General features: G+C 38.5%; 1 protein-coding gene across 1 annotated transcript in view; it reads left to right on the forward strand.

Moving 5' to 3' along the window:
• The first annotated feature begins 2,693 nt into the window (after positions 1–2,693).
• LOC123896175 overlaps positions 2,694–25,791 on the forward strand; it is a 33,208-nt gene continuing 10,110 nt past the window's right edge. Inside the window, exon 1 of the mRNA XM_045946598.1 lies at positions 2,694–5,545. Coding sequence (XP_045802554.1) covers positions 2,694–5,545 — 2,852 coding nt within the window. The remainder of the gene's footprint in view (positions 5,546–25,791) is intronic.

The raw sequence follows: 25,791 nt of genomic DNA on the forward strand, positions 1-25,791 counted from the left end.
GATCCATGACTCTAGGGACCTTTTCTCAAATTAGAACCCTTAAACTTGTTATTAGGGACCCCTGTTAGAACCTGAGTCGAGGATGTGTAATGTTGACCTTCCCGGCATGTGTCTCGTAAGGTCAATATGCAAGCCTCACCTAAAGGAGACCCATTTGGAAAGATTGTTGTCTTCCGAGTATTTGTAATGGCGACGATATTTCCAAATAGAGATCAATGATTTTAGGATCTTATAAAACTTAGAATAAACATGTGAGAACAGGGTGGATATGCCTATAAACACCCATACTTTTACCTATAAACTTTGCCTCCACATACCATGGCATTTGCATTCATGAAAATTAATTTTTGCATACCAATTTTGCTTATAGGAGGATAAAAGGATAACAATTGAAAGGTAAAGAACATGGCTCCCGAGAAGAGATTTCCACTCGCACTTAAGGCCAAGATTCCAGATATGAAGAAACTTCAACAGTTGAGCAGTCAGATGACTACACTTGCCAAGAACAGTTTCCAGTTTCACTATGGTTTGCTATTGGACCTCCTTCATGTGAAAATAAATGCAAATGCACTGATCACCTTGGCTCAATTTTATGATCCACCGCTCCGATGTTTTACCTTCCAAGACTTTCAGTTAGCCCCAACATTAGAAGAGTTTGCCAAGATTCTGGGTTGCAAGCTGGAAGATACTAAGCCTTATTTAGCTATGGAGGAAGAACCCACTATGGAAGCACTTTCCAAGGCTCTTCATCTTGACATTAATGAAGTAATATCATGGTTGGTGACTAAGAAAAATGGTGTTAAGGTAATCCCGAAGGAAATATTGGAAGCTAAAGCCTCAGATTTGTTGATCAAAAAGGAATGGGGGTCTTTCAATGCAGTTTTGGCCTTGTTGATGTATGGGATGGTTTTGTTCCCAAAACTTGATGGCTTTATAGATATGGCAGCCATAGGAGTATTCATGGATGGAAACCCTGTCCATTCATTGCTAGCTGACTTCCATCTCTCTCTCTGCTCTAGACATGAGAAGGAAAGAGGGGGCACTACTACCTGTTGCGCACCTTTAATGTAATTATGGTTAAGTTCGCATTTGCCAAGAAAAGGAGCTTTTGTGGAAAATCAAGGCAATTTCAGTTGGCCGGAAAGAATGACTGCACTCACCGAGAAAGATATCTCTTGGTATTCACGAGAGTTTGATGGTACCGAGGTAATTCTCAGATGTGGTGGTTTCCCTAATGTACCACTCATGGGACCTAGAGGCTGCATCAACTACAACCCTGTCTTATCTCTTCGACAATTGGGATATCCAATGAACGACAAGCCAGAAGATCGTTAATTGGAAGGCTTCATTCTCAAAGAAGGAGATAAGGACCCTGCATTGATAAAGAGGATTCAAAAGGCTTGGGGGCAAGTGTATAAAAAGAAGATGGAAAAGAAGAATTGTGTGGCCAAACCTCCATATACTCAGTGGGTGAAGGAAAGGGTTAAGGTAATTAAGCTGCGCTTTCCTGTAGTGACTTATGATAGACCTCCATCTCCACCACCAATTACTACCATTCCAATTGAAGAAGCAGTGAAGATGGAGAGTAAGATTGTGGAATTACAAGGTAAAAATGAAGAATGGGAAGCTAAATACCTACAAGTGGAAGGAGAATTAGCAAGGTTGAAGAGGGATCAAAAGCAAAAAGAAGAATCTCTTCAAATAGGGAAGAAAAGGTTAAGGGAATCTGAGAAAAAGCAGGAAAAGATTGGGGATGGTCTGGTTAGTGCAACAGACAATCTTAATGCCTACAAGGAAGAAATCAAAGGGCTAGAACACTCGTATGGAGAAGTGGAAAAGTTCTGGAAAATTGCCATTGAAGCAAAGAAAAAGTGGAGGTTGGCACATGAAGAGCAAGTATTGAAGACTCAAGAGGTCAAGAAGCAGCTGCATTTGGAAGGTCACCGAGTGAGGGAATTTGAAAATCTTTATCTCCAAGAGAAGGCAAAGCGCGAGCATCTCTAAAATAGCATTCAAAGCCTTCTGGATCAGCACGTAGAATCCCATGTGAACCAAATTGCATTGTTGAAGGAGGAACTTGAAGTTGTGAATACCAGATTCACCCAGCGCGGAAAGGTACTTGACTTCGTGTGGGAAGACTCTGTCAAACTGTGGAATGACAATGTTAAGCTAAAGGAAGACTTCTTTAGGTTGGCCGCTTTTTCAAATGCAGTCATTGCTGATATTCCTGAGAAGCTGATGAACGCTGAGATAGCTACACTTTGGTGTGATGCTCCCGAAGACATCCGAGACTTTATAAAGTATTGTAGGGACATCCTGGACTCCTACAAGGAGGCTGTGAAGATTGCTAAGCAACAATTGGCCACTTAATTTGTTATGAGCTCGATTCATTATGAACTCTCTGTTGTAATCTTCAGCTAAGAATTAATGGAATAAAATCATTTTAACGTTCTTACTTGCCTTTGATTTGTGTATCCTAAGAATCCTATAAGCAAAGAAAATGTGTTTTCTCATGCATTGCATTCATACATGCATCATTCTTTTTCAAAAAAAAATAAAAGAAAAGAACACTCATACCTTCTCAAAACTCCAGGGGCTCATCTACCATCATAGCGAGGAAGCCAAGAAAGCAATCGGCCCAAGAGCCAATTCCCCTGCACTCCCACGGAACACGTGCTAATCTTCAAAGAATTATGGATCAGCAAGAGAACAATCAGGCTGCGTTAAGAGAGGACGTTGATGCCATGAAAATCAAGATGGACAAGATGCTTGAAATTGTACAAACATTAGTTAATAACCCCCGGTCAACTGCAAACGCTGGGAATGTGGATTGGCCACCCCTGGGTCTTCCTGTTGGTTATACCCCTCCTGAGGATGACAGTAACACGCAAATTCCAGTCGTGAATGAGGCCCTTACTACTCAAGGAACCCATGTGACCCCCGAGCAAAATATTTCTGAGGATGCTCAGTTAGCCCAAGCCCCACCAGTGCCTGCAGTCAATCATGGGAAGGATGAAGTTGCGCAAAAGTATAAAGCCTTGGAAGAAAGGCTAAAGGCAGTTGAGGGATTCAGTGCTTTCGGGATTGACACACTAGACATGTGTTTGGTGCCAGATGTGATAGTCCCGCCGAAATTCAAAACGCCAGAGTTTGAAAAGTATAAAGGCGCTGGATGCCCAAAAATCCATTTAAAGAGATTCTGCATGAAAATGGCTGCACACGCAACCAACGAGAAGCTGTTGATTCACGTTTTTCAGGACAGCTTGAGTGGGGCGTCTCTTGATTGGTACATGCAGCTAGAGAGGACTCAGATTAAGACATGGAAGGATCTCATTGATGCTTTTCTCACGCAGTACAGTTATAACTTGAACATAGCCCCTAATCGCATGCAGCTGCAAGGATTATCACAAAAGAGCAATGAATCATTCAAGGAGTACGCCCAAAGGTGGAGAGAATTAGCTGCACAAGTTCAACCACCGCTACTAGACAGGGAACTGGTTGATACTTTTATGAGTACCTTACAAGGCCCCTACTATGAGAAGATGATAGGAGGTATCTCGTCTAATTTTGCGGACTTGGTTATCATTGGTGAGCGTGTAGAGGATGGGATTAAAAGTGGCAAGATTCCGAAGATCGTTAAGGATCCAGCCGGAGGTAAGAGATTCTTCAATACAAGCCAAAGAAAAAAGGAGGGTGAGGCTAATGCTATTTCTGTGGGGGCTCCTGCCCAGATACCTTATTCCACAACCACGCCACAGCAACTACAGCATAGGAATCAACCTGGTTTTCGAAACAACTATGAAAAGAAGACTGTGCACTTGGATCGTGTACCAATGCCATATAGTCAAATCTTACCCTATTTACTACAAAAGGGCATGGTGGAACTAAAGCACCTTCCTCCAATGGTGCCTCCTTATCCACCTCATTTTAACAGTAATATCCAATGTGAGTACCATTTTGGGGCACTTGGACACACCATTGAGAATTGCAAGGCCTTCAAGCACAAGGTCCAAGAACTAATTGATCAAAAGTTGTTATCGTTTAAAGAAGAGGGTCCCAATGTTAAAACCAATCCACTTCCAGGCCATGCCGGTCCATCAGTAAATGCTGTAGAGGAAAGTGAGGAATTCAAGTTGGTAAGTGAAGTTTCTGAAATAAGAACCCCTTTGGCTGTGGTAGGGGAGAAGTTAATTGGATACGATGTATTTGAAGAGATGCACTCTGATTGTGAGGTGTGCTTGAAGAACCCCTCCAATTGTCAGAAAATGAGGAGATGTTTGCAAGAGCTAATGGACCAAGGTTTGGTCCAAATTGGTTATTTAAGGGTGAACCCTGTTATTGCCACATTAGAATCTCAAGACTTTGAACCCATTGAGATCCCATATCAGAGAAGTACAATTCAGACACCAATGAAGACATTGGATTCTATGGTGATCCAAGTGCCCGCACCTTTCCCGTTCGAGAGTACCAAAAAAGTACCATGGAATTACCTGCCTGTTGTATCTATGGGAAAAGAGCAGTTAACCATTGTTGAGCCTCATGTTGACAATATCACCGGAATTGGAGGAATGACAAGAAGTGGAAGAATCTTTTCCTCCGGTCAACCAAGTAAAAGTATCGAGAAGACACCGGTGGAGCTTGCTAAAGGAAAAGGTGTGGAGGAGAAAGAAATAAGGGATGGGCCACCTCGTGGAACCATACCTAAAAGCGATGCCGAAGAGTTCTTGAGAATCATTCACAAGAGTGATTATCAGATTGTCGATCAGCTGGGACATACCCCTTCCAAAATCTCTATGCTGTCATTATTACTAACTTTTGAGGCTCATAGGAATGCTTTAATGAAGGTCCTAGAAGAAGCGCATGTGGCGAAGGATATTACTGTGGGTCAGTTTGATGGAGTAGTAGCTAACATTACCTCGAGTAGGTACCTGGGATTCAATGAGAGTGAATTACCTTCTAAGGGTCATGATCATAATAAAGCTTTACACATATTTGTCAAGTGTTTGGGCAACATCCTGTCTAAAGTATTGGTAGACACCGGTTCATCCTTGAACGTCATGCCGAAGAGGACTCTTGACAAGTTGGGTAGTGAGGGAGCAGCGATGAAGCTGAGTTCGTTAATAGTAAAAGCTTTTGATGGTTCTGAGAGAGCAGTTATGGGGGAGGTAGACCTTCCAGTCCTGATCGGTCCTCAGCTTTTCACTATCACTTTTCAGGTCATGGATATCAACCCCGCATATAGTTGCCTCCTTGGGAGACCTTGGATTCATTCTGCTGGCGCAGTTACATCCACCTTGCATCAGAAACTTAAATTTGTGGCCAATAACAAGATGATCACAGTGTTAGGGCAAGAGGATATAATGGTGAGTCACCTCTCATCTTTTCAATACATCGAGGCGGATGAAGAAGCTGTGGAGGTCCCTTTTCAAGCACTTGAGGTGGCAACTGTTGTTACTATGAAGCATATGGCTAAAAAGAAGGATGGGGTGGCTTTCACTTCATGGAAGGCAGTGAGGGAAGCTTTAGAAGAGGCGGATGTGGAAGTGTTGGGAAATCGTTTCATAAAACACTTTTATAAACGCAGCGGATTTTTAAAATTAAAATTTCCCATCAACGGATTCTTGTGAATGAGCATGATCAGGTCTAGAATATTACCTTTGAAGAACAAATGTGTGGCCGCCTTTCTTGATCACAAGCACCGCACTTGCAGCACCTCCACTTAGTCCACACGAACAGGAACCTTCGATCTCACAGTGCTAGCTGTTCTTGGATGAAGGCTGAGGGAATTTTGTGCGGTTTAGGGTTTAGAGAAATTCAGAATTTCTCTAAATTCAGTTAGGGTTTGTCAAAACGTAACTATTGAACTTCATAAGGCTCTATTTATAGAGTTTCTTATGAGGTCTTTAGTTTATACGAAATTGAGCTTCTCAAGCCCAATAACCGTTTGTCACTAACTGCACCCCCACAATAAGTCTTACTTATTTTTCCCTTTCTTAACTGTCCTTATGTGTGTGACCCTGTAGGTTCTTATGACGTTGGCAATAATATTAATCGTAATATTATAAACAGTGAGCGGTATCTAGCAACACATCACTGTTACCCAAGTCACAGGAATGTCACGTGATCTGACTAACCTTTCCGTGATAAATATCTTGTGCATAATTACCCTTTTGCCCTCATCTCTATATTGAACACAAGGCATAGTATGTCATCCTTGTCTAGTTCAATATTGGGCCCATAGACATATCTCCCGTTATGTAGGAGGGACAAATTCCATCTAGGTCACTCATGTCCCTCAGCATGATTCGTGGGATACCCATCAACCAACTTTATAATTATCCAGTTACGGATAACGTTTGAATGGCAACAAGGTATTACACTCTTGCATCTAGGGTACATAGTGGTTTCAGGTCGAAGGGTGGAATACACCTTTTATCACTATGAGAAAACTTATGACATTTCATAACACTCTATGTAGTATTCTCATGGTGGGTCAATCCGATATAAAGTTACCCTTAACATTTATATCTATGTGAAGACTTGATAACTCATTATCCATGATCAGTGAGATATGATCATCAGTCTACCAACATAATAGTCTTTATGCTTTATCGTTATCCCATTTCACAATAAAACTTGACTATGGATATGTTTAAGAATAGTGTTCTTATATTTAATGGAATCTCACGATTAAGTCATACTTAACGTTCCATAAGTGAACTGACTATTCTAGGGACTTTATCATTTTAACATATATAAAATTAATAAAGAAAAGCCTTTTATTTGATAAGTAAATTATTCAATACATTTATTATGTATAAATAATTGGCCTCTAGGGCTTACACCAACAATCTCCCACTAGCACTAGAGCCAATCAGGCATACTCCAAATACCTATGCCCCTAGTGTGGCCCTCATGCTTCGGCTGAGCAAGAGGCTTTGTAAGTGGATCAGCAGCATTGTCAAGTGTTGGTACTCTGCATATTTTCACATCTCCTCTATCAATTATTTCTCGAATAAGATGATAGAGCCTGAGTATGTGTTTGGACTTTTGGTGAGATCTAGGTTCCTTAGCTTGTGCGATTGCACCATTGTTGTCACAAAATAATTCAATGGGATTCACAATGCTAGGGAATATGCCAAGTTCAGTAATGAACTTCTTTATCCAAACAGCTTCCTTTGCTGCATTTGATGCAGCGATGTACTCAGCTTCGGTTGTAGAATCAGCAACTGTATCTTGCTTTGAACTCTTCCAGCTCACAGCGCCACCATTTATGCAAAACACATAGCCTGATTGCGACCTAAAGTCATCCCTATCTGTTTGGAAGCTAGCATCAGTGTAACCAATTACATTTAGCTCTTCTTGGCCTCCATATATTAGGAATGAGTCTTTAGTCCTCCTTAAGTATTTAAGGATGTTCTTGACAGCCACCCAATGAGCCTCACCAGGATCAGACTGATAACGGCTTGTTGCGCTTAAGGCATATGAAACATCTGGTCGAGTACATATCATGGCATACATGATAGATCCTATAGCCGATGCATAAGGGATCTTACTCATGCGGTCTCTTTCTTCCTTAGATGAAGGAGACTGTGTCTTTGAAAGACATAGGCCATGTTGCATAGGAATGAATCCTTTCTTGGAATCATGCATATTAAAGCGTCTTAACACTTTATCTATGTATGTACTCTGGCTCAGGCCAAGCAGTTTTTGTGATCTATCTCTATAGATTCTTATTCCTAATATATAGGCTGCTTTACCCAGATCTTTCATAGAAAAGCAATTCCCTAACCAAGTTTTAATTTGTTGCAAGGTAGGGATGTCGTTTCCTATTAGTAATATGTCATCTACATATAATACTAGGAATGCGACTATGCTCCCACTAACCTTCTTGTAAACACAAGGCTCATCTTCATTTTGAATGAATCCGTACTGTTTTACAGTTTCATCAAAACGAAGATTCCAACTTCTGGAAGCTTGCTTCAATCCGTAGATTGATCGCTGTAATTTGCATATCTTTTTGGCTTCTCCTGGAATGCAAAAGCCTTCAGGTTGTGTCATATACACATCCTCAAGGAGACTCCCATTAAGGAAGGCAGTTTTTACATCCATCTGCCAGATTTCATAATCATAGTATGCAGCGATGGCAAGTAAGATCCGAATGGATTTGATCATCGCAACTGGTGAAAATGTTTCATCATAGTCTACCCCATGAATTTGTTTGAAACCTTTAGCAACCAATCGCGCTTTGTAGGTCTGTACCTTTCCATCCATGTCAGTCTTCTTCTTGAAGACCCACTTGCATCCTATGGGTTTAATCCCATCAGGAGCTTCCACCAAGTTCCAAACTTGATTTGTGTACATGGAATCCATTTCAGATTTCATGGCTTCAAGCCACTTCTCAGATTCAGGGCCAGTAATGGCCTCTTGGTAAGTCACAGGCTCATCTTGATCCATGAGTAATACATCACCTTGTTCCGATATGAGATATCCATATCTTTCAGGTTCTTGACGTATCCTGTTGGACCTACGTGGTTCTTGTGTTATATGAGCAGGATTCTCTGTCACAACATCTTGTGCATCCCGCTCTTGTTCCTCCATTGGTGTGTCATTACTTTGTGGATCGTGAATTTCTTCAAGATCTACTTTCCTCCCACTGATTCCTTTGGAAACAAAGTCCTTTTCTAGGAATACTCCTATTCGAGCGACAAACACTTTGCCCTCAGAAGGATTGTAGAAGTGATATCCTTTTGTCTCTTTTGGATATCCTGTAACACCCAAACCCATTATTTATATATTTATACTTTTAGTAAAATCTTTTTCAAAATACGCAACGGAAAATCACATTTAATTTATTGAATGTCGGTTCGAGTATTACACTCCTCTACCAAAATAATACTAATGTAGTTAATTAGTAAAAATACTTGTTTATACAAATGTTAAATCAACTAATGTATTTATTAGCTATACAAAACAACCTAGATAAGGAGACTCTATATACATATAAAACCCCTTTTCCCGTGTCACAATCAGAGCAGAGCTTCGCCGACGACTCGACATCGAATACCACAAAACCTGTAAATCTGGACCCCCAACGGTCCAGCACATAACACATAAAAGAGAGTTAGATAACATACTCAAAATATACAAGTGTAAGTAAATGGTACTTAAACACTTCTTCATAAAAACATGCATAATCATACATTATACATATACATCACCATCATTCATGCATATTCATATATCATGCATATACTTCATTTATCACCTAATCAATCATCCACAAAATACACCAAACATATAGTTTCACGTCGTCTCGGACAATACCAAAACATCAACAAATACATTGTTCAGATTATGGTCATGACGGACCCTGCATTGTTCATTTTATAGTCATGACGAACTCTGCTCCTCATATACGGATTAACAATCAACATTTACCAAGTATGTGTCAAACATCATTTATTATAAAATGCACACATAATCCCTAATGCAATCTAATGCTTCACATTCATGTTATGTCCTCTAGACACCTCTAATGCATGTGGTACCATCGTCTTTATCAGAGTATTTCACCTCCGATATCCGTCTTTATCAAACAATTATAGTTCGATATCCTTCTTTATTGGACAAGCCAATATCCCTAAATATTCATGATGCATGCACTCAAAACTCATGAATATATACATCAACAATTTTGGCATATAGCACGTCAACAATAACGTGGAACACTATCCAACGTCCGTCTTTATTAAGATAATCAATACCTTAATATCCGTCTTTATTAGAATAACATAATTCTAATATCCTTCTTTATTAAGTTGATTAACACCTTAATATACTTCATTTATACTTCATACATGATTAACAATCAATTAACGATTAGCAATGAGCATTATAAGCATCAACATGCATCAACAATCATGTAAGAATAAGACACTGATTTGAAAATACATGCAAAGGAAGACAGCAGATGAAAATTGGTGAAATCTGCAGTATTTCCGCCTGGGGCGGAAATATTTACGCCTGGGGCGGAAGTTTACGCCTGAGGCGGAAATGTTTACGCCTGGGGCGGAAAAACATCTGAAAGGCTGGCTGCCCACTGCTCTGCCGTTTCAGGCGGAAATTATTGCGCCTGAGGCGGAAAAACATGCGTTTTCTACACAAAAACGCCCAAAAATCCCATTTTTCATGTTATAAATCCCAAAAGAGTTTGTATTCAAGTGCTACAAACATATCTAAACACAAAAGGACGGTTCATTTCACCGATCTACCATTTTTACTACGAAAAAGTAGAGATTTAACACTTTTACTCAAAACTCTCAAGAACACAAAGTTCTTGAGTTTAATCCATTAGAAAACTCGTTTTAACCATTATTTCCGTTCATTAATCATGTTAAAAGCATGTTAAACATATTAAGAACCTTAGGAACGATTTCCATCAAGAAAATCCATTCCAAACTAAAACGAAAATGGGGTGGAGGAAGTTCGGGTGAGGAGAAATCGACATTCTCCCCTTCCTCGAGTCACCCACGAATATGAAATCTACTCTCTTACCTGGATTCGAAGAAAACACGACGAAGATCTCGAATCCCTAGCTCTCCCCTTGCTCTAGCTCCCAAGCTCTCCTCTTCTCCTCTCAAGAACACAAGAACCATGAGAAATGAAATGTTTCTCCCTTCCTTCATGGCCATATGGCGCCCCCTCACACACACAAGGCCCATTGGGCCTCAAGCCCAATTGGCTTGGCCCAATAACACGTTAACTCTCTCTCTACTCGCTTAATAACTAAAGTACTCGATAAATAACTCTAGTTATTAACTTAATTAAAATTCCACGTTAAATAAAATATTTTAACACATAAAAATAATAATATGAAAATTGGGTCGTTACAACTCTCCCCTACTTAAAGGATTTTCGCCCTCGAAAATTACGCTACTAAAACAACTCCGGATAACTCCTGTATCCGACCTTCCAACGAAACGTTCAAAACGCTACACATTACTAAGTTTGACAAAATTAGTTTATCCCATCCAACACAATTTTTGTCCATTTATCAACAAGAGATCAAGGACGGCCAGTTCCTCAATTTGTCAATAAATATTCAACAATCATGATATCGGCACAAACCATTCTTATCAAACCGCTAAAACGTCAACTTCGCACAAAACATCCATAGACTCACATTCTACGGTACTCACAACTCTACCCCAAAACAGGTACAACTAATCGAACACACTCCGAAAAGATACTCCCGTGGAATACTCCATAACTCCACAAATCCTATAAGTCTCTGATTCCCTCATGAATCACTTAACCGTGTTACATCACTTATTCATATTCGAATCTTATTCCAACTTATCACTCGATAATTCAATTCCAACAATCACTTGATGACCAACATTCTCAAACTCCATTGACACATGCTAAAAACTACCGTCTCTAACCGTCAAATTCCTTTTCTCACATTGAGTCGAATCCAATACGACTACTCTGTTCCCAAGTAATCTCTCAACCAATATTTGCATTCCTTAACGCAAACATTTTCCAATACCACTTCTCCTTATCCCTTAGCAATTTGCTACTTCAAAATTAGGCTACCGCCTAAAATTGGTTCTCCAAACAATCATAACCTCTATCTCGTTGATTCCAAACGACATCTTCAATTTGCCCATAATCCATCTATCGATGTTCCTCATCATCTTGTATTGCAACAAGCACACTCTTCTCCGTTTATTCACTCATCGAATTAAATCCACAAAGCTCCAAATACTCGTCATACGATCTAATCCCATCCATTAAATTCTAATCAACCTTTGTCTTAGTATTCTTACTCATGACTCCTTGTCTAATCCCAATATGACATCTCTAGAAAATTTCCAAAATTCTCGTCCAAATACATTTTAAGTTATGCACCAAGTCACTACCGTTTCATCATCCATGATGAAACAATTTAAAATCCTTTACTTCATTGTCACCGATTACGACCATACTACATCAACATCCACGATGCATCTAACAAAACTAGTCTCTACCGACTCTTCCATTCCACAAATCCAAATTCCTTAGCAAATACTTACTCACTCTTATCTTGTGGGCACTACCAAATGCTCTCTGACATTTACCTTAGGCATCACCTTCAACTCCTTACTATATGTGCTCAAACACAACATCTACTCATATGTGCGGTAATCCTTTTCGCAAACTCTCACCTAACACAAGTCACTTCCAACATGACCTCCTATTACTCACTCTCAACACGTTCTCCAACGGCTAACTTTCTTATTCTTCATCATTCAAAAATGATACCTCTCTTTTAGCTTCATCTCCACTTCTAGGATCTCATTCAACTTCGACACAAATTGCCCTGTCATTATCCAAATCCAATTACCCTTTCTTCGGCAAACCTCTCACAAAATCTTTCGAATTGTTATCCTACTTCCATCTTCGAATAAACTCGACTACTCATACAATCCTCACTTCCAACGATTCAACAAACATACCAATCCTATTATGATATTTCTCAATTCTATTCTCATTTACTTTAAAACCTACTTCCCTTCATCGATTAATTAACACCAACGGTTCACTAATCTTCACATCTCTTTCTCTAAGCTTCTCAAATCTCCTCCGAAAGTCACTCCACACACTAGACTTAGAACTCCAAATTGTTCAACCAATTCATCCTACTACCATATGCACGACTCACATAAAACTTCTTACTCAAGAATCCGGTACAACATCCGATCCACTTGGATGACAACTTACTTCAAAATCATCACCTCCTCAAGAATCTTAATCGCTCCCTCTCCTTCATATTCAACTCATTTCGATCAAACAGGTACTTCAACTTTGGTCCACAAAACACGCCTCCATACTTTTAGTGCAACACACGATCTCCAACCGTTCTGAATACTCTTCATCTCACTTAACCAATCTCACTAACGCCTCACGGCGAAACACTTGGTCCGACAACTCCTCTTCTAATAGTTTCTCACAACTTGTTGCTCCCATTCATTCCACTTCGAACAACGTCACCACTTCCTGAATATTCCGCTTCAAGAACATCTCTACTCATCTCATCTTCTCACGTTCGAAACATCTCGGAGGGATATAACCTTCTCCCCCACTTATTTCAAACCCACCTACACTCTTCCACTAGAACTTCTGGTGCTCACACCTAACGGTTCTATCGTCTCTAAACATATTCTTCCTAAGAAGAAACTAGTATCGACATCGTTTATACGCATGTCGCATACAGGGGACAAAACCTAACCCACGATACCTAAACACTAACACAAATTCATGCAAGCATTCAAGTAACCTATACTTCCCTCACTTCTCAAAGTTAGGAAATCAAAACAACACAAGAAAAATGAACATTGCATAGCAATAATTCATACTCACATTCAATCAACTCAGAACAAGACGTCAACAAAATAAATTTCTTGTCTGGCTCCCTCGCTTAGCAAAAGCTAGCGAGCTCCCGGCGAGACAAGTCAAAAACATTCACAGGATTTAGCAAGACTTAGCGAGACTCAGCGAGGTTCATTCTTCGCCTCGCGAGCACATCCAAAAATCTGGGTGCTCTGCTACGGTTTTGAACTTACGCTCACTAAACTCTCGTTTTCTCGACTCACTAATCCACAAAATCCAAAACATCAAGCATATAACATCATTATAGACTTGAAAGTACAAATTAGAATCATGCATCACAATTACAACATAGAATTATGAGATCTTCATGTTTTTACTCATAAAACGCATAGCAATTCAAATGCCTAGTAATCATCTAGCACATGTTATAAACAAACATATAACAAACACATACCAGGACACATTAATATCCTACTCTTCTCACCATTTTGAAAATTAATTTTCACTCACTCAAAAGAAAATAACTCTATATTTTCACCAAAATCTTCAAGAAATAATATTAGTTTTTAAAATTATTTCAAATCATTACCACATGCAGTTTTATATCATGCCGGATCTTCACATGCAGTTTTACATCATGCCGGATCATCAACAATTAGCAATAAGCATCAATCCATCAAGTTTAAACTACAAAAAGGTTAAACTCTACGCATATACAAATATTATAAACATAGAAGTATAGCACTCACACCATTACTCAACAAAACAATGGATCTATTAATCCAATTCACACCACTCATAGTTCCTAAATGAACAACATGAATGATTTCACAAAACAAACAACACAAAATTGTTAGACAAACGCGACTGACACACAATACTCACTTGGTCTGACTGCACAGACCTGCTCTGATCGACACATAACCCACACAGTCCGAAGACAACGGGGCTCTGATACCAATTGTAACACCCAAACCCATTATTTATATATTTATACTTTTAGTAAAATCTTTTTCAAAATACGCAACGGAAAATCACATTTAATTTATTGAATGTCGGTTCGAGTATTACACTCCTCTACCAAAATAATACTAATGTAGTTAATTAGTAAAAATACTTGTTTATACAAATGTTAAATCAACTAATGTATTTATTAGCTATACAAAACAACCTAGATAAGGAGACTCTATATACATATAAAACCCCTTTTCCCGTGTCACAATCAGAGCAGAGCTTCGCCGACGACTCGACATCGAATACCACAAAACCTGTAAATCTGGACCCCCAACGGTCCAGCACATAACACATAAAAGAGAGTTAGATAACATACTCAAAATATACAAGTGTAAGTAAATGGTACTTAAACACTTCTTCATAAAAACATGCATAATCATACATTATACATATACATCACCATCATTCATGCATATTCATATATCATGCATATACTTCATTTATCACCTAATCAATCATCCACAAAATACACCAAACATATAGTTTCACGTCGTCTCGGACAATACCAAAACATCAACAAATACATTGTTCAGATTATGGTCATGACGGACCCTGCATTGTTCATTTTATAGTCATGACGAACTCTGCTCCTCATATACGGATTAACAATCAACATTTACCAAGTATGTGTCAAACATCATTTATTATAAAATGCACACATAATCCCTAATGCAATCTAATGCTTCACATTCATGTTATGTCCTCTAGACACCTCTAATGCATGTGGTACCATCGTCTTTATCAGAGTATTTCACCTCCGATATCCGTCTTTATCAAACAATTATAGTTCGATATCCTTCTTTATTGGACAAGCCAATATCCCTAAATATTCATGATGCATGCACTCAAAACTCATGAATATATACATCAACAATTTTGGCATATAGCCCGTCAACAATAACGTGGAACACTATCCAACGTCCGTCTTTATTAAGATAATCAATACCTTAATATCCGTCTTTATTAGAATAACATAATTCTAATATCCTTCTTTATTAAGTTGATTAACACCTTAATATACTTCATTTATACTTCATACATGATTAACAATCAATTAACGATTAGCAATGAGCATTATAAGCATCAACATGCATCAACAATCATGTAAGAATAAGACACTGATTTGAAAATACATGCAAAGGAAGACAGCAGATGAAAATTGGTGAAATCTGCAGTATTTCCGCCTGGGGCGGAAATATTTACGCCTGGGGCGGAAGTTTACGCCTGAGGCGGAAATGTTTACGCCTGGGGCGGAAAAACATCTGAAAGGCTGGCTGCTCACTGCTCTGCCATTTCAGGCGGAAATTATTGCGCCTGAGGCGGAAAAACATGCGTTTTCTACACAAAAACGCCCAAAAATCCCATTTTTCATGTTATAAATCCCAAAAGAGTTTGTATTCAAGTGCTACAAACATATCTAAACACAAAAGGACGGTTCATTTCACCGATCTACCATTTTTACTACGAAAAAGTAGAGATTTAACACTTTTACTCAAAACTCTCAAGAACACAAAGTTCTTGAGTTTAATCCATTAGAAAACTCGTTTTAACCATTATTTCCGTTCATTAATCATGTTAAAAGCATGTTAAACATATTAAGAACCTTAGGAACGATTTCCATCAAGAAAATCCATTCCAAACTAAAACGAAAATGGGGTGGAGGAAGTTCGGGTGAGGAGAAATCGACATTCTCCCCTTCCTCGAGTCACCCACGAATATGAAATCTACTCTCTTACCTGGATTCGAAGAAAACACGACGAAGATCTCGAATCCCTAGCTCTCCCCTTGCTCTAGCTCCCAAGCTCTCCTCTTCTCCTCTCAAGAACACAAGAACCATGAGAAATGAAATGTTTCTCCCTTCCTTCATGGCCATATGGCGCCCCCTCACACACACAAGGCCCATTGGGCCTCAAGCCCAATTGGCTTGGCCCAATAACACGTTAACTCTCTCTCTACTCGCTTAATAACTAAAGTACTCGATAAATAACTCTAGTTATTAACTTAATTAAAATTCCACGTTAAATAAAATATTTTAACACATAAAAATAATAATATGAAAATTGGGTCGTTACAACTCTCCCCTACTTAAAGGATTTTCGCCCTCGAAAATTACGCTACTAAAACAACTCCGGATAACTCCTGTATCCGACCTTCCAACGAAACGTTCAAAACGCTACACATTACTAAGTTTGACAAAATTAGTTTATCCCATCCAACACAATTTTTGTCCATTTATCAACAAGAGATCAAGGACGGCCAGTTCCTCAATTTGTCAATAAATATTCAACAATCATGATATCGGCACAAACCATTCTTATCAAACCGCTAAAACGTCAACTTCGCACAAAACATCCATAGACTCACATTCTACGGTACTCACAACTCTACCCCAAAACAGGTACAACTAATCGAACACACTCCGAAAAGATACTCCCGTGGAATACTCCATAACTCCACAAATCCTATAAGTCTCTGATTCCCTCATGAATCACTTAACCGTGTTACATCACTTATTCATATTCGAATCTTATTCCAACTTATCACTCGATAATTCAATTCCAACAATCACTTGATGACCAACATTCTCAAACTCCATTGACACATGCTAAAAACTACCGTCTCTAACCGTCAAATTCCTTTTCTCACATTGAGTCGAATCCAATACGACTACTCTGTTCCCAAGTAATCTCTCAACCAATATTTGCATTCCTTAACGCAAACATTTTCCAATACCACTTCTCCTTATCCCTTAGCAATTTGCTACTTCAAAATTAGGCTACCGCCTAAAATTGGTTCTCCAAACAATCATAACCTCTATCTCGTTGATTCCAAACGACATCTTCAATTTGCCCATAATCCATCTATCGATGTTCCTCATCATCTTGTATTGCAACAAGCACACTCTTCTCCGTTTATTCACTCATCGAATTAAATCCACAAAGCTCCAAATACTCGTCATACGATCTAATCCCATCCATTAAATTCTAATCAACCTTTGTCTTAGTATTCTTACTCATGACTCCTTGTCTAATCCCAATATGACATCTCTAGAAAATTTCCAAAATTCTCGTCCAAATACATTTTAAGTTATGCACCAAGTCACTACCGTTTCATCATCCATGATGAAACAATTTAAAATCCTTTACTTCATTGTCACCGATTACGACCATACTACATCAACATCCACGATGCATCTAACAAAACTAGTCTCTACCGACTCTTCCATTCCACAAATCCAAATTCCTTAGCAAATACTTACTCACTCTTATCTTGTGGGCACTACCAAATGCTCTCTGACATTTACCTTAGGCATCACCTTCAACTCCTTACTATATGTGCTCAAACACAACATCTACTCATATGTGCGGTAATCCTTTTCGCAAACTCTCACCTAACACAAGTCACTTCCAACATGACCTCCTATTACTCACTCTCAACACGTTCTCCAACGGCTAACTTTCTTATTCTTCATCATTCAAAAATGATACCTCTCTTTTAGCTTCATCTCCACTTCTAGGATCTCATTCAACTTCGACACAAATTGCCCTGTCATTATCCAAATCCAATTACCCTTTCTTCGGCAAACCTCTCACAAAATCTTTCGAATTGTTATCCTACTTCCATCTTCGAATAAACTCGACTACTCATACAATCCTCACTTCCAACGATTCAACAAACATACCAATCCTATTATGATATTTCTCAATTCTATTCTCATTTACTTTAAAACCTACTTCCCTTCATCGATTAATTAACACCAACGGTTCACTAATCTTCACATCTCTTTCTCTAAGCTTCTCAAATCTCCTCCGAAAGTCACTCCACACACTAGACTTAGAACTCCAAATTGTTCAACCAATTCATCCTACTACCATATGCACGACTCACATAAAACTTCTTACTCAAGAATCCGGTACAACATCCGATCCACTTGGATGACAACTTACTTCAAAATCATCACCTCCTCAAGAATCTTAATCGCTCCCTCTCCTTCATATTCGACTCATTTCGATCAAACAGGTACTTCAACTTTGGTCCACAAAACACGCCTCCATACTTTTAGTGCAACACACGATCTCCAACCGTTCTGAATACTCTTCATCTCACTTAACCAATCTCACTAACGCCTCACGGCGAAACACTTGGTCCGACAACTCCTCTTCTAATAGTTTCTCACAACTTGTTGCTCCCATTCATTCCACTTCGAACAACGTCACCACTTCCTGAATATTCCGCTTCAAGAACATCTCTACTCATCTCATCTTCTCACGTTCGAAACATCTCGGAGGGATATAACCTTCTCCCCCACTTATTTCAAACCCACCTACACTCTTCCACTAGAACTTCTGGTGCTCACACTTAACGGTTCTATCGTCTCTAAACATATTCTTCCTAAGAAGAAACTAGTATCGACATCGTTTATACGCATGTCGCATACAGGGGACAAAACCTAACCCACGATACCTAAACACTAACACAAATTCATGCAAGCATTCAAGTAACCTATACTTCCCTCACTTCTCAAAGTTAGGAAATCAAAACAACACAAGAAAAATGAACATTGCATAGCAATAATTCATACTCACATTCAATCAACTCAGAACAAGACGTCAACAAAATAAATTTCTTGTCTGGCTCCCTCGCTTAGCAAAAGCTAGCGAGCTCCCGGCGAGACAAGTCAAAAACATTCACAGGATTTAGCAAGACTTAGCGAGACTCAGCGAGGTTCATTCTTCGCCTAGCGAGCACATCCAAAAATCTGGGTGCTCTGCTACGGTTTTGAACTTACGCTCACTAAACTCTCGTTTTCTCGACTCACTAATCCACAAAATCCAAAACATCAAGCATATAACATCATTATAGACTTGAAAGTACAAATTAGAATCATGCATCACAATTACAACATAGAATTATGAGATCTTCATGTTTTTACTCATAAAACGCATAGCAATTCAAATGCCTAGTAATCATCTAGCACATGTTATAAACAAACATATAACAAACACATACCAGGACACATTAATATCCTACTCTTCTCACCATTTTGAAAATTAATTTTCACTCACTCAAAAGAAAATAACTCTATATTTTCACCAAAATCTTCAAGAAATAATATTAGTTTTTAAAATTATTTCAAATCATTACCACATGCAGTTTTATATCATGCCGGATCTTCACATGCAGTTTTACATCATGCCGGATCATCAACAATTAGCAATAAGCATCAATCCATCAAGTTTAAACTACAAAAAGGTTAAACTCTACGCATATACAAATATTATAAACATAGAAGTATAGCACTCACACCATTACTCAACAAAACAATGGATCTATTAATCCAATTCACACCACTCATAGTTCCTAAATGAACAACATGAATGATTTCACAAAACAAACAACACAAAATTGTTAGACAAACGCGACTGACACACAATACTCACTTGGTCTGACTGCACAGACCTGCTCTGATCGACACATAACCCACACAGTCCGAAGACAACGGGGCTCTGATACCAATTGTAACACCCAAACCCATTATTTATATATTTATACTTTTAGTAAAATCTTTTTCAAAATACGCAACGGAAAATCACATTTAATTTATTGAATGTCGGTTCGAGTATTACACTCCTCTACCAAAATAATACTAATGTAGTTAATTAGTAAAAATACTTGTTTATACAAATGTTAAATCAACTAATGTATTTATTAGCTATACAAAACAACCTAGATAAGGAGACTCTATATACATATAAAACCCCTTTTCCCGTGTCACAATCAGAGCAGAGCTTCGCCGACGACTCGACATCGAATACCACAAAACCTGTAAATCTGGACCCCCAACGGTCCAGCACATAACACATAAAAGAGAGTTAGATAACATACTCAAAATATACAAGTGTAAGTAAATGGTACTTAAACACTTCTTCATAAAAACATGCATAATCATACATTATACATATACATCACCATCATTCATGCATATTCATATATCATGCATATACTTCATTTATCACCTAATCAATCATCCACAAAATACACCAAACATATAGTTTCACGTCGTCTCGGACAATACCAAAACATCAACAAATACATTGTTCAGATTATGGTCATGACGGACCCTGCATTGTTCATTTTATAGTCATGACGAACTCTGCTCCTCATATACGGATTAACAATCAACATTTACCAAGTATGTGTCAAACATCATTTATTATAAAATGCACACATAATCCCTAATGCAATCTAATGCTTCACATTCATGTTATGTCCTCTAGACACCTCTAATGCATGTGGTACCATCGTCTTTATCAGAGTATTTCACCTCCGATATCCGTCTTTATCAAACAATTATAGTTCGATATCCTTCTTTATTGGACAAGCCAATATCCCTAAATATTCATGATGCATGCACTCAAAACTCATGAATATATACATCAACAATTTTGGCATATAGCCCGTCAACAATAACGTGGAACACTATCCAACGTCCGTCTTTATTAAGATAATCAATACCTTAATATCCGTCTTTATTAGAATAACATAATTCTAATATCCTTCTTTATTAAGTTGATTAACACCTTAATATACTTCATTTATACTTCATACATGATTAACAATCAACTAACGATTAGCAATGAGCATTATAAGCATCAACATGCATCAACAATCATGTAAGAATAAAACACTGATTTGAAAATACATGCAAAGGAAGACAGCAGATGAAAATTGGTGAAATCTGCAGTATTTCCGCCTGGGGCGGAAATATTTACGCCTGGGGCGGAAGTTTACGCCTGAGGCGGAAATGTTTACGCCTGGGGCGGAAAAACATCTGAAAGGCTGGCTGCTCACTGCTCTGCCGTTTCAGGCGGAAATTATTGCGCCTGAGGCGGAAAAACATGCGTTTTCTACACAAAAACGCCCAAAAATCCCATTTTTCATGTTATAAATCCCAAAAGAGTTTGTATTCAAGTGCTACAAACATATCTAAACACAAAAGGACGGTTCATTTCACCGATCTACCATTTTTACTACGAAAAAGTAGAGATTTAACACTTTTACTCAAAACTCTCAAGAACACAAAGTTCTTGAGTTTAATCCATTAGAAAACTCGTTTTAACCATTATTTCCGTTCATTAATCATGTTAAAAGCATGTTAAACATATTAAGAACCTTAGGAACGATTTCCATCAAGAAAATCCATTCCAAACTAAAACGAAAATGGGGTGGAGGAAGTTCGGGTGAGGAGAAATCGACATTCTCCCCTTCCTCGAGTCACCCACGAATATGAAATCTACTCTCTTACCTGGATTCGAAGAAAACACGACGAAGATCTCGAATCCCTAGCTCTCCCCTTGCTCTAGCTCCCAAGCTCTCCTCTTCTCCTCTCAAAAACACAAGAACCATGAGAAATGAAATGTTTCTCCCTTCCTTCATGGCCATATGGCGCCCCCTCACACACACAAGGCCCATTGGGCCTCAAGCCCAATTGGCTTGGCCCAATAACACGTTAACTCTCTCTCTACTCGCTTAATAACTAAAGTACTCGATAAATAACTCTAGTTATTAACTTAATTAAAATTCCACGTTAAATAAAATATTTTAACACATAAAAATAATAATATGAAAATTGGGTCGTTACATATCCCACAAAGAAGCACTTGTCAGATTTAGGTTCAAGTTTAGTAGAAATTTGACATTTTACATAAACTTCGCAACCCCAAATCTTTAAGTAAGACATATATGGTTTCTTGCCACTCCACATCTCATATGGTGTCTTTTCAACCGTTTTAGAAGGAACACGGTTAAGTGTATAAGCTGCTGTTAATAGGGCGTGTCCCCAAAAGGAGTTTGGAAGATCAGCGTGACTCATCATAGACCGCACCATGTCCAACAAGGTTCGGTTTCTTCTCTCAGACACACCATTCCATTGTGGTGTTCCAGGAGGAGTGAGTTGGGATAAGATCCCACACTCTTTTAGATGGTCATCAAACTCTAGGCTTAAATACTCACCTCCTCGATCTGATCGAAGGATTTTGATTTTCTTTCCTAGTTGGTTTTGTACTTCATTTTTAAATTCTTTGAACTTTTCAAAGGATTCGGATTTATGCTTCATTAGATACACATATCCATATCTACTGTAATCATCAGTAAATGTGATGAAGTATTGAAAACCTCCTCTAGCATGTGTGTTCAATGGTCCACATACATCAGTATGTATGAGAGCCAAGAGATCACTTGCCCTTTCACTTTTACCAGTGAATGGGGTCTTTGTCATTTTTCCCAATAAGCAAGATCGGCATGTTTCAAAAGATTCATAATCAAATGAATCCAAGAGCCCATCTTTATGGAGCTTGGAAATACGTTTCTCATTTATATGGCCTAAGCGACAGTGCCAAAGGTATGTAGGATTCAACTCATTAGGTTTAATCCTTTTTGTATCAATGTTATATATTGGCATTTCAAGATCAAGAATATATAATCCATTACTCATTTGTGCCGTGGCATAAAATATATCATTTAAATAAATGGAGCAACAATTGTTCTTTATTATAAATGAAAAGCCAAGTTTATCCAAACAAGAAACAGAAATAATATTCCTGCTAATGGCAGGTACATAAAAACAGTTCTCTAACTGTATTATTAAACCAGAAGGTAAAGTCAAATTATAAACTCCTACAGCTAATGCGGCAACTCTTGCTCCATTTCCCACTCGTAGGTCGACTTCACCTTTAGCCAATCCTCTACTCCTTTGCAGCCCCTGCACATTAGTACAAATGTGAGAACCACATCCGGTATCTAATACCCATGTAGAAGAAGTAGATAAATTAATTTCAATAACAAAGATACCTGCTGAATTGGAGCTCTCTACTCCATTCTTTTTATCTTCCAGGTATTTTGGGCAGTTCCTCTTCCAATGTCCAGTCTTGTTACAGTGGAAGCACCTACCCTCCTTTGCAACTCCCCCAGTGGGCTTCAAGGCTTTAGGGGTAGGTTTGGGTTTGGCAACTTCCTTGCCCTTCCCTTTGACTCCCTTCCCTTTGTTGCCCTTCCCTTTGTTTCCATTGTCAATCATAAGAACATGGTTGGACTTCCCTTTTGTTTTCATGTTCTGCTCAGCTTGCCTCAACATGCCTAGCAGTTGTGGAAGAGTCTTCTTCATGTCCGACATGGTGAAGTTCAGAACAAACTGATTAAAGCTCTCCGGCAACGATTGCAAGATCAGATCAGTTGCAAGCTCATTTCCAAGTGGAAATCCCAATTTTTCTAAGTTCCCCACGTACCCAATCATCTTGAGCACATGTGGACTTACTAGAGATCCCTCAGATAGCTTGGCTGAAAACAGGGCTTTGGAAACCTCAAACCTCTCAATCCTGGCTTGCTCTTGATAGAGCGTTTTCAAGTGTTCGATCATATCGAACGCATTCATGTCCTCATGTTGCTTCTGAAGCTCAGAGGTCATGGTAGCCAGCATGAGGCACTTTGCATCCATGGCATCATCAAGACGCTTCTGATAAGCATCCCTTTGAGCCTTAGGAGCATTGGCCGCAGGTTCATCCTCAGGGTTAGGTTGGGGTTCCTCAATAGCATACAGCTTTTTCTCGTGCATGAGGACTATCCTCAAGTTACGATGCCAATCAAGAAAATTTGTCCCAGACAATTTCTCTTTGTCAAGAATGCTTCGCAAAATGTTGTTTGAAGTATTGGTGTTTGACATGGTGATCTACAATTGTAAAAGTGAAAATATAAGTATTGAACAATTTTAATACATATTTAATTAGGCCTTTAATTAAACATGCTCTCTCACTATTTTACTCAAAACAAATGACCCTCGACATTTGATTCGGAAAATCCCGTTGGAAGATTTTCTAGTGAGAATGAGATCCATATTTCACTTCGTTTTAAGTCAGCGTTGGGCTGATTACACAAAACTTAGTTATTTAGGTAGGAAACTCCTTTCCAATTGTATCTCATACAACTCTCATATCCTTTCTATTGGGTGAATAACACTTATTCTAATCCATCACATGGAATAACCCAATACTTGCTTCTAAAGTCATATAATCTTATTATATTTTCTTTAGTTAAGTTAGACCCATTAAATAGCGATCGGATAAATAAATTACCTCACCGCAACTTATCAATATTGACAATGCACTTCGCGTTGGCAAAACCTACATTGATCGATATTGATCTTGAAGGGCGCTATTCGTTGGAAAGTGATAAAACTTAATATTAATTCCTTTGAGGGCTTTTATAATTAATTTGATCTCACCTTACCACGGCTTACATACAATGACGTCACTCCATACATAACATGCATCAACATACATAATATAATAAAATGATATGGTTATGGCCCCTAGCGTGATTGTTCCCTCAAGCCAATGAGAGAACCTATGCTATATCTAAGAACGACCTATACTTCTCCAAGATAGATCTTCAATGCTGTCCTTCCTGTCCTATTTGCTAATCTTATATTACATCACTACAAGAAACTCGTGTTCATACGAGGGAGTGAGATGAGAAAAGAAATTACATCAAGAAAATATAAGAGAGGCACGACACGCAGGCCGTATTTAAATCCCAAATAAGACGAAAAGAAGAACTAAGGCCATAACCATTCATCATGCAACTTTAATAACAATAAACACACAATTTATTATTATTATATTAGTCCAATTAATAAAATACCATGATTGATCACCTTACGCAGAGTTAGCCGGGGGTTCCGCTGCCCGGTCAGCGCCCCTTGCGGGGCCTCCGGGGCGGAGCCCCGGAAGCTAAATTTCGATGAACACTTCATCAATGAATCCTAATCGCACCAACACTTGATGCTTCAGATACAAACCCTAGCCGTACTATGTTTTTTATAACAACACAACCCTTGTATTGTTACAGTAATCATTCATCAAAACGTTTCAGGATTTTGTTCACCATAGACGATTGGATATATGATGCTTCACCAGTTATCGGTTCCGAAGCTCACGCTCACAATCATCCATGCTCACGACAATCACTTAAAACTTTCAATGAACAATATGTTCTGTTTATATAACAATACAACACTTGTATTGTTATAAACCCTAATACAACCACCATTCATCAAAACGTTTCAGGACTGCTAGTTCTAGATGAACGATCGGATATATGATGCTTCACCATAAACGGTTCCGAAGCTCACGCTCACAATCATCCAAATTAAACGCCAATCACTCAAACATTCGAATGAATGACACGATCAATGTATCACATACACCGATGCGTCGTATCAGAAATATATATCACATATATATTTTAAAACCGATCAATCAAATTTTATTAATCCTTGTTGTTCTTATTATTAATACCGATTCAAAACCATATTAATAAAACAGTAATAAAACAACAAACCGATTC

Source organism: Trifolium pratense, linkage group LG7 (assembly GCF_020283565.1).
Source record: "Trifolium pratense cultivar HEN17-A07 linkage group LG7, ARS_RC_1.1, whole genome shotgun sequence".
NCBI lineage: Eukaryota > Viridiplantae > Streptophyta > Magnoliopsida > Fabales > Fabaceae > Trifolium > Trifolium pratense.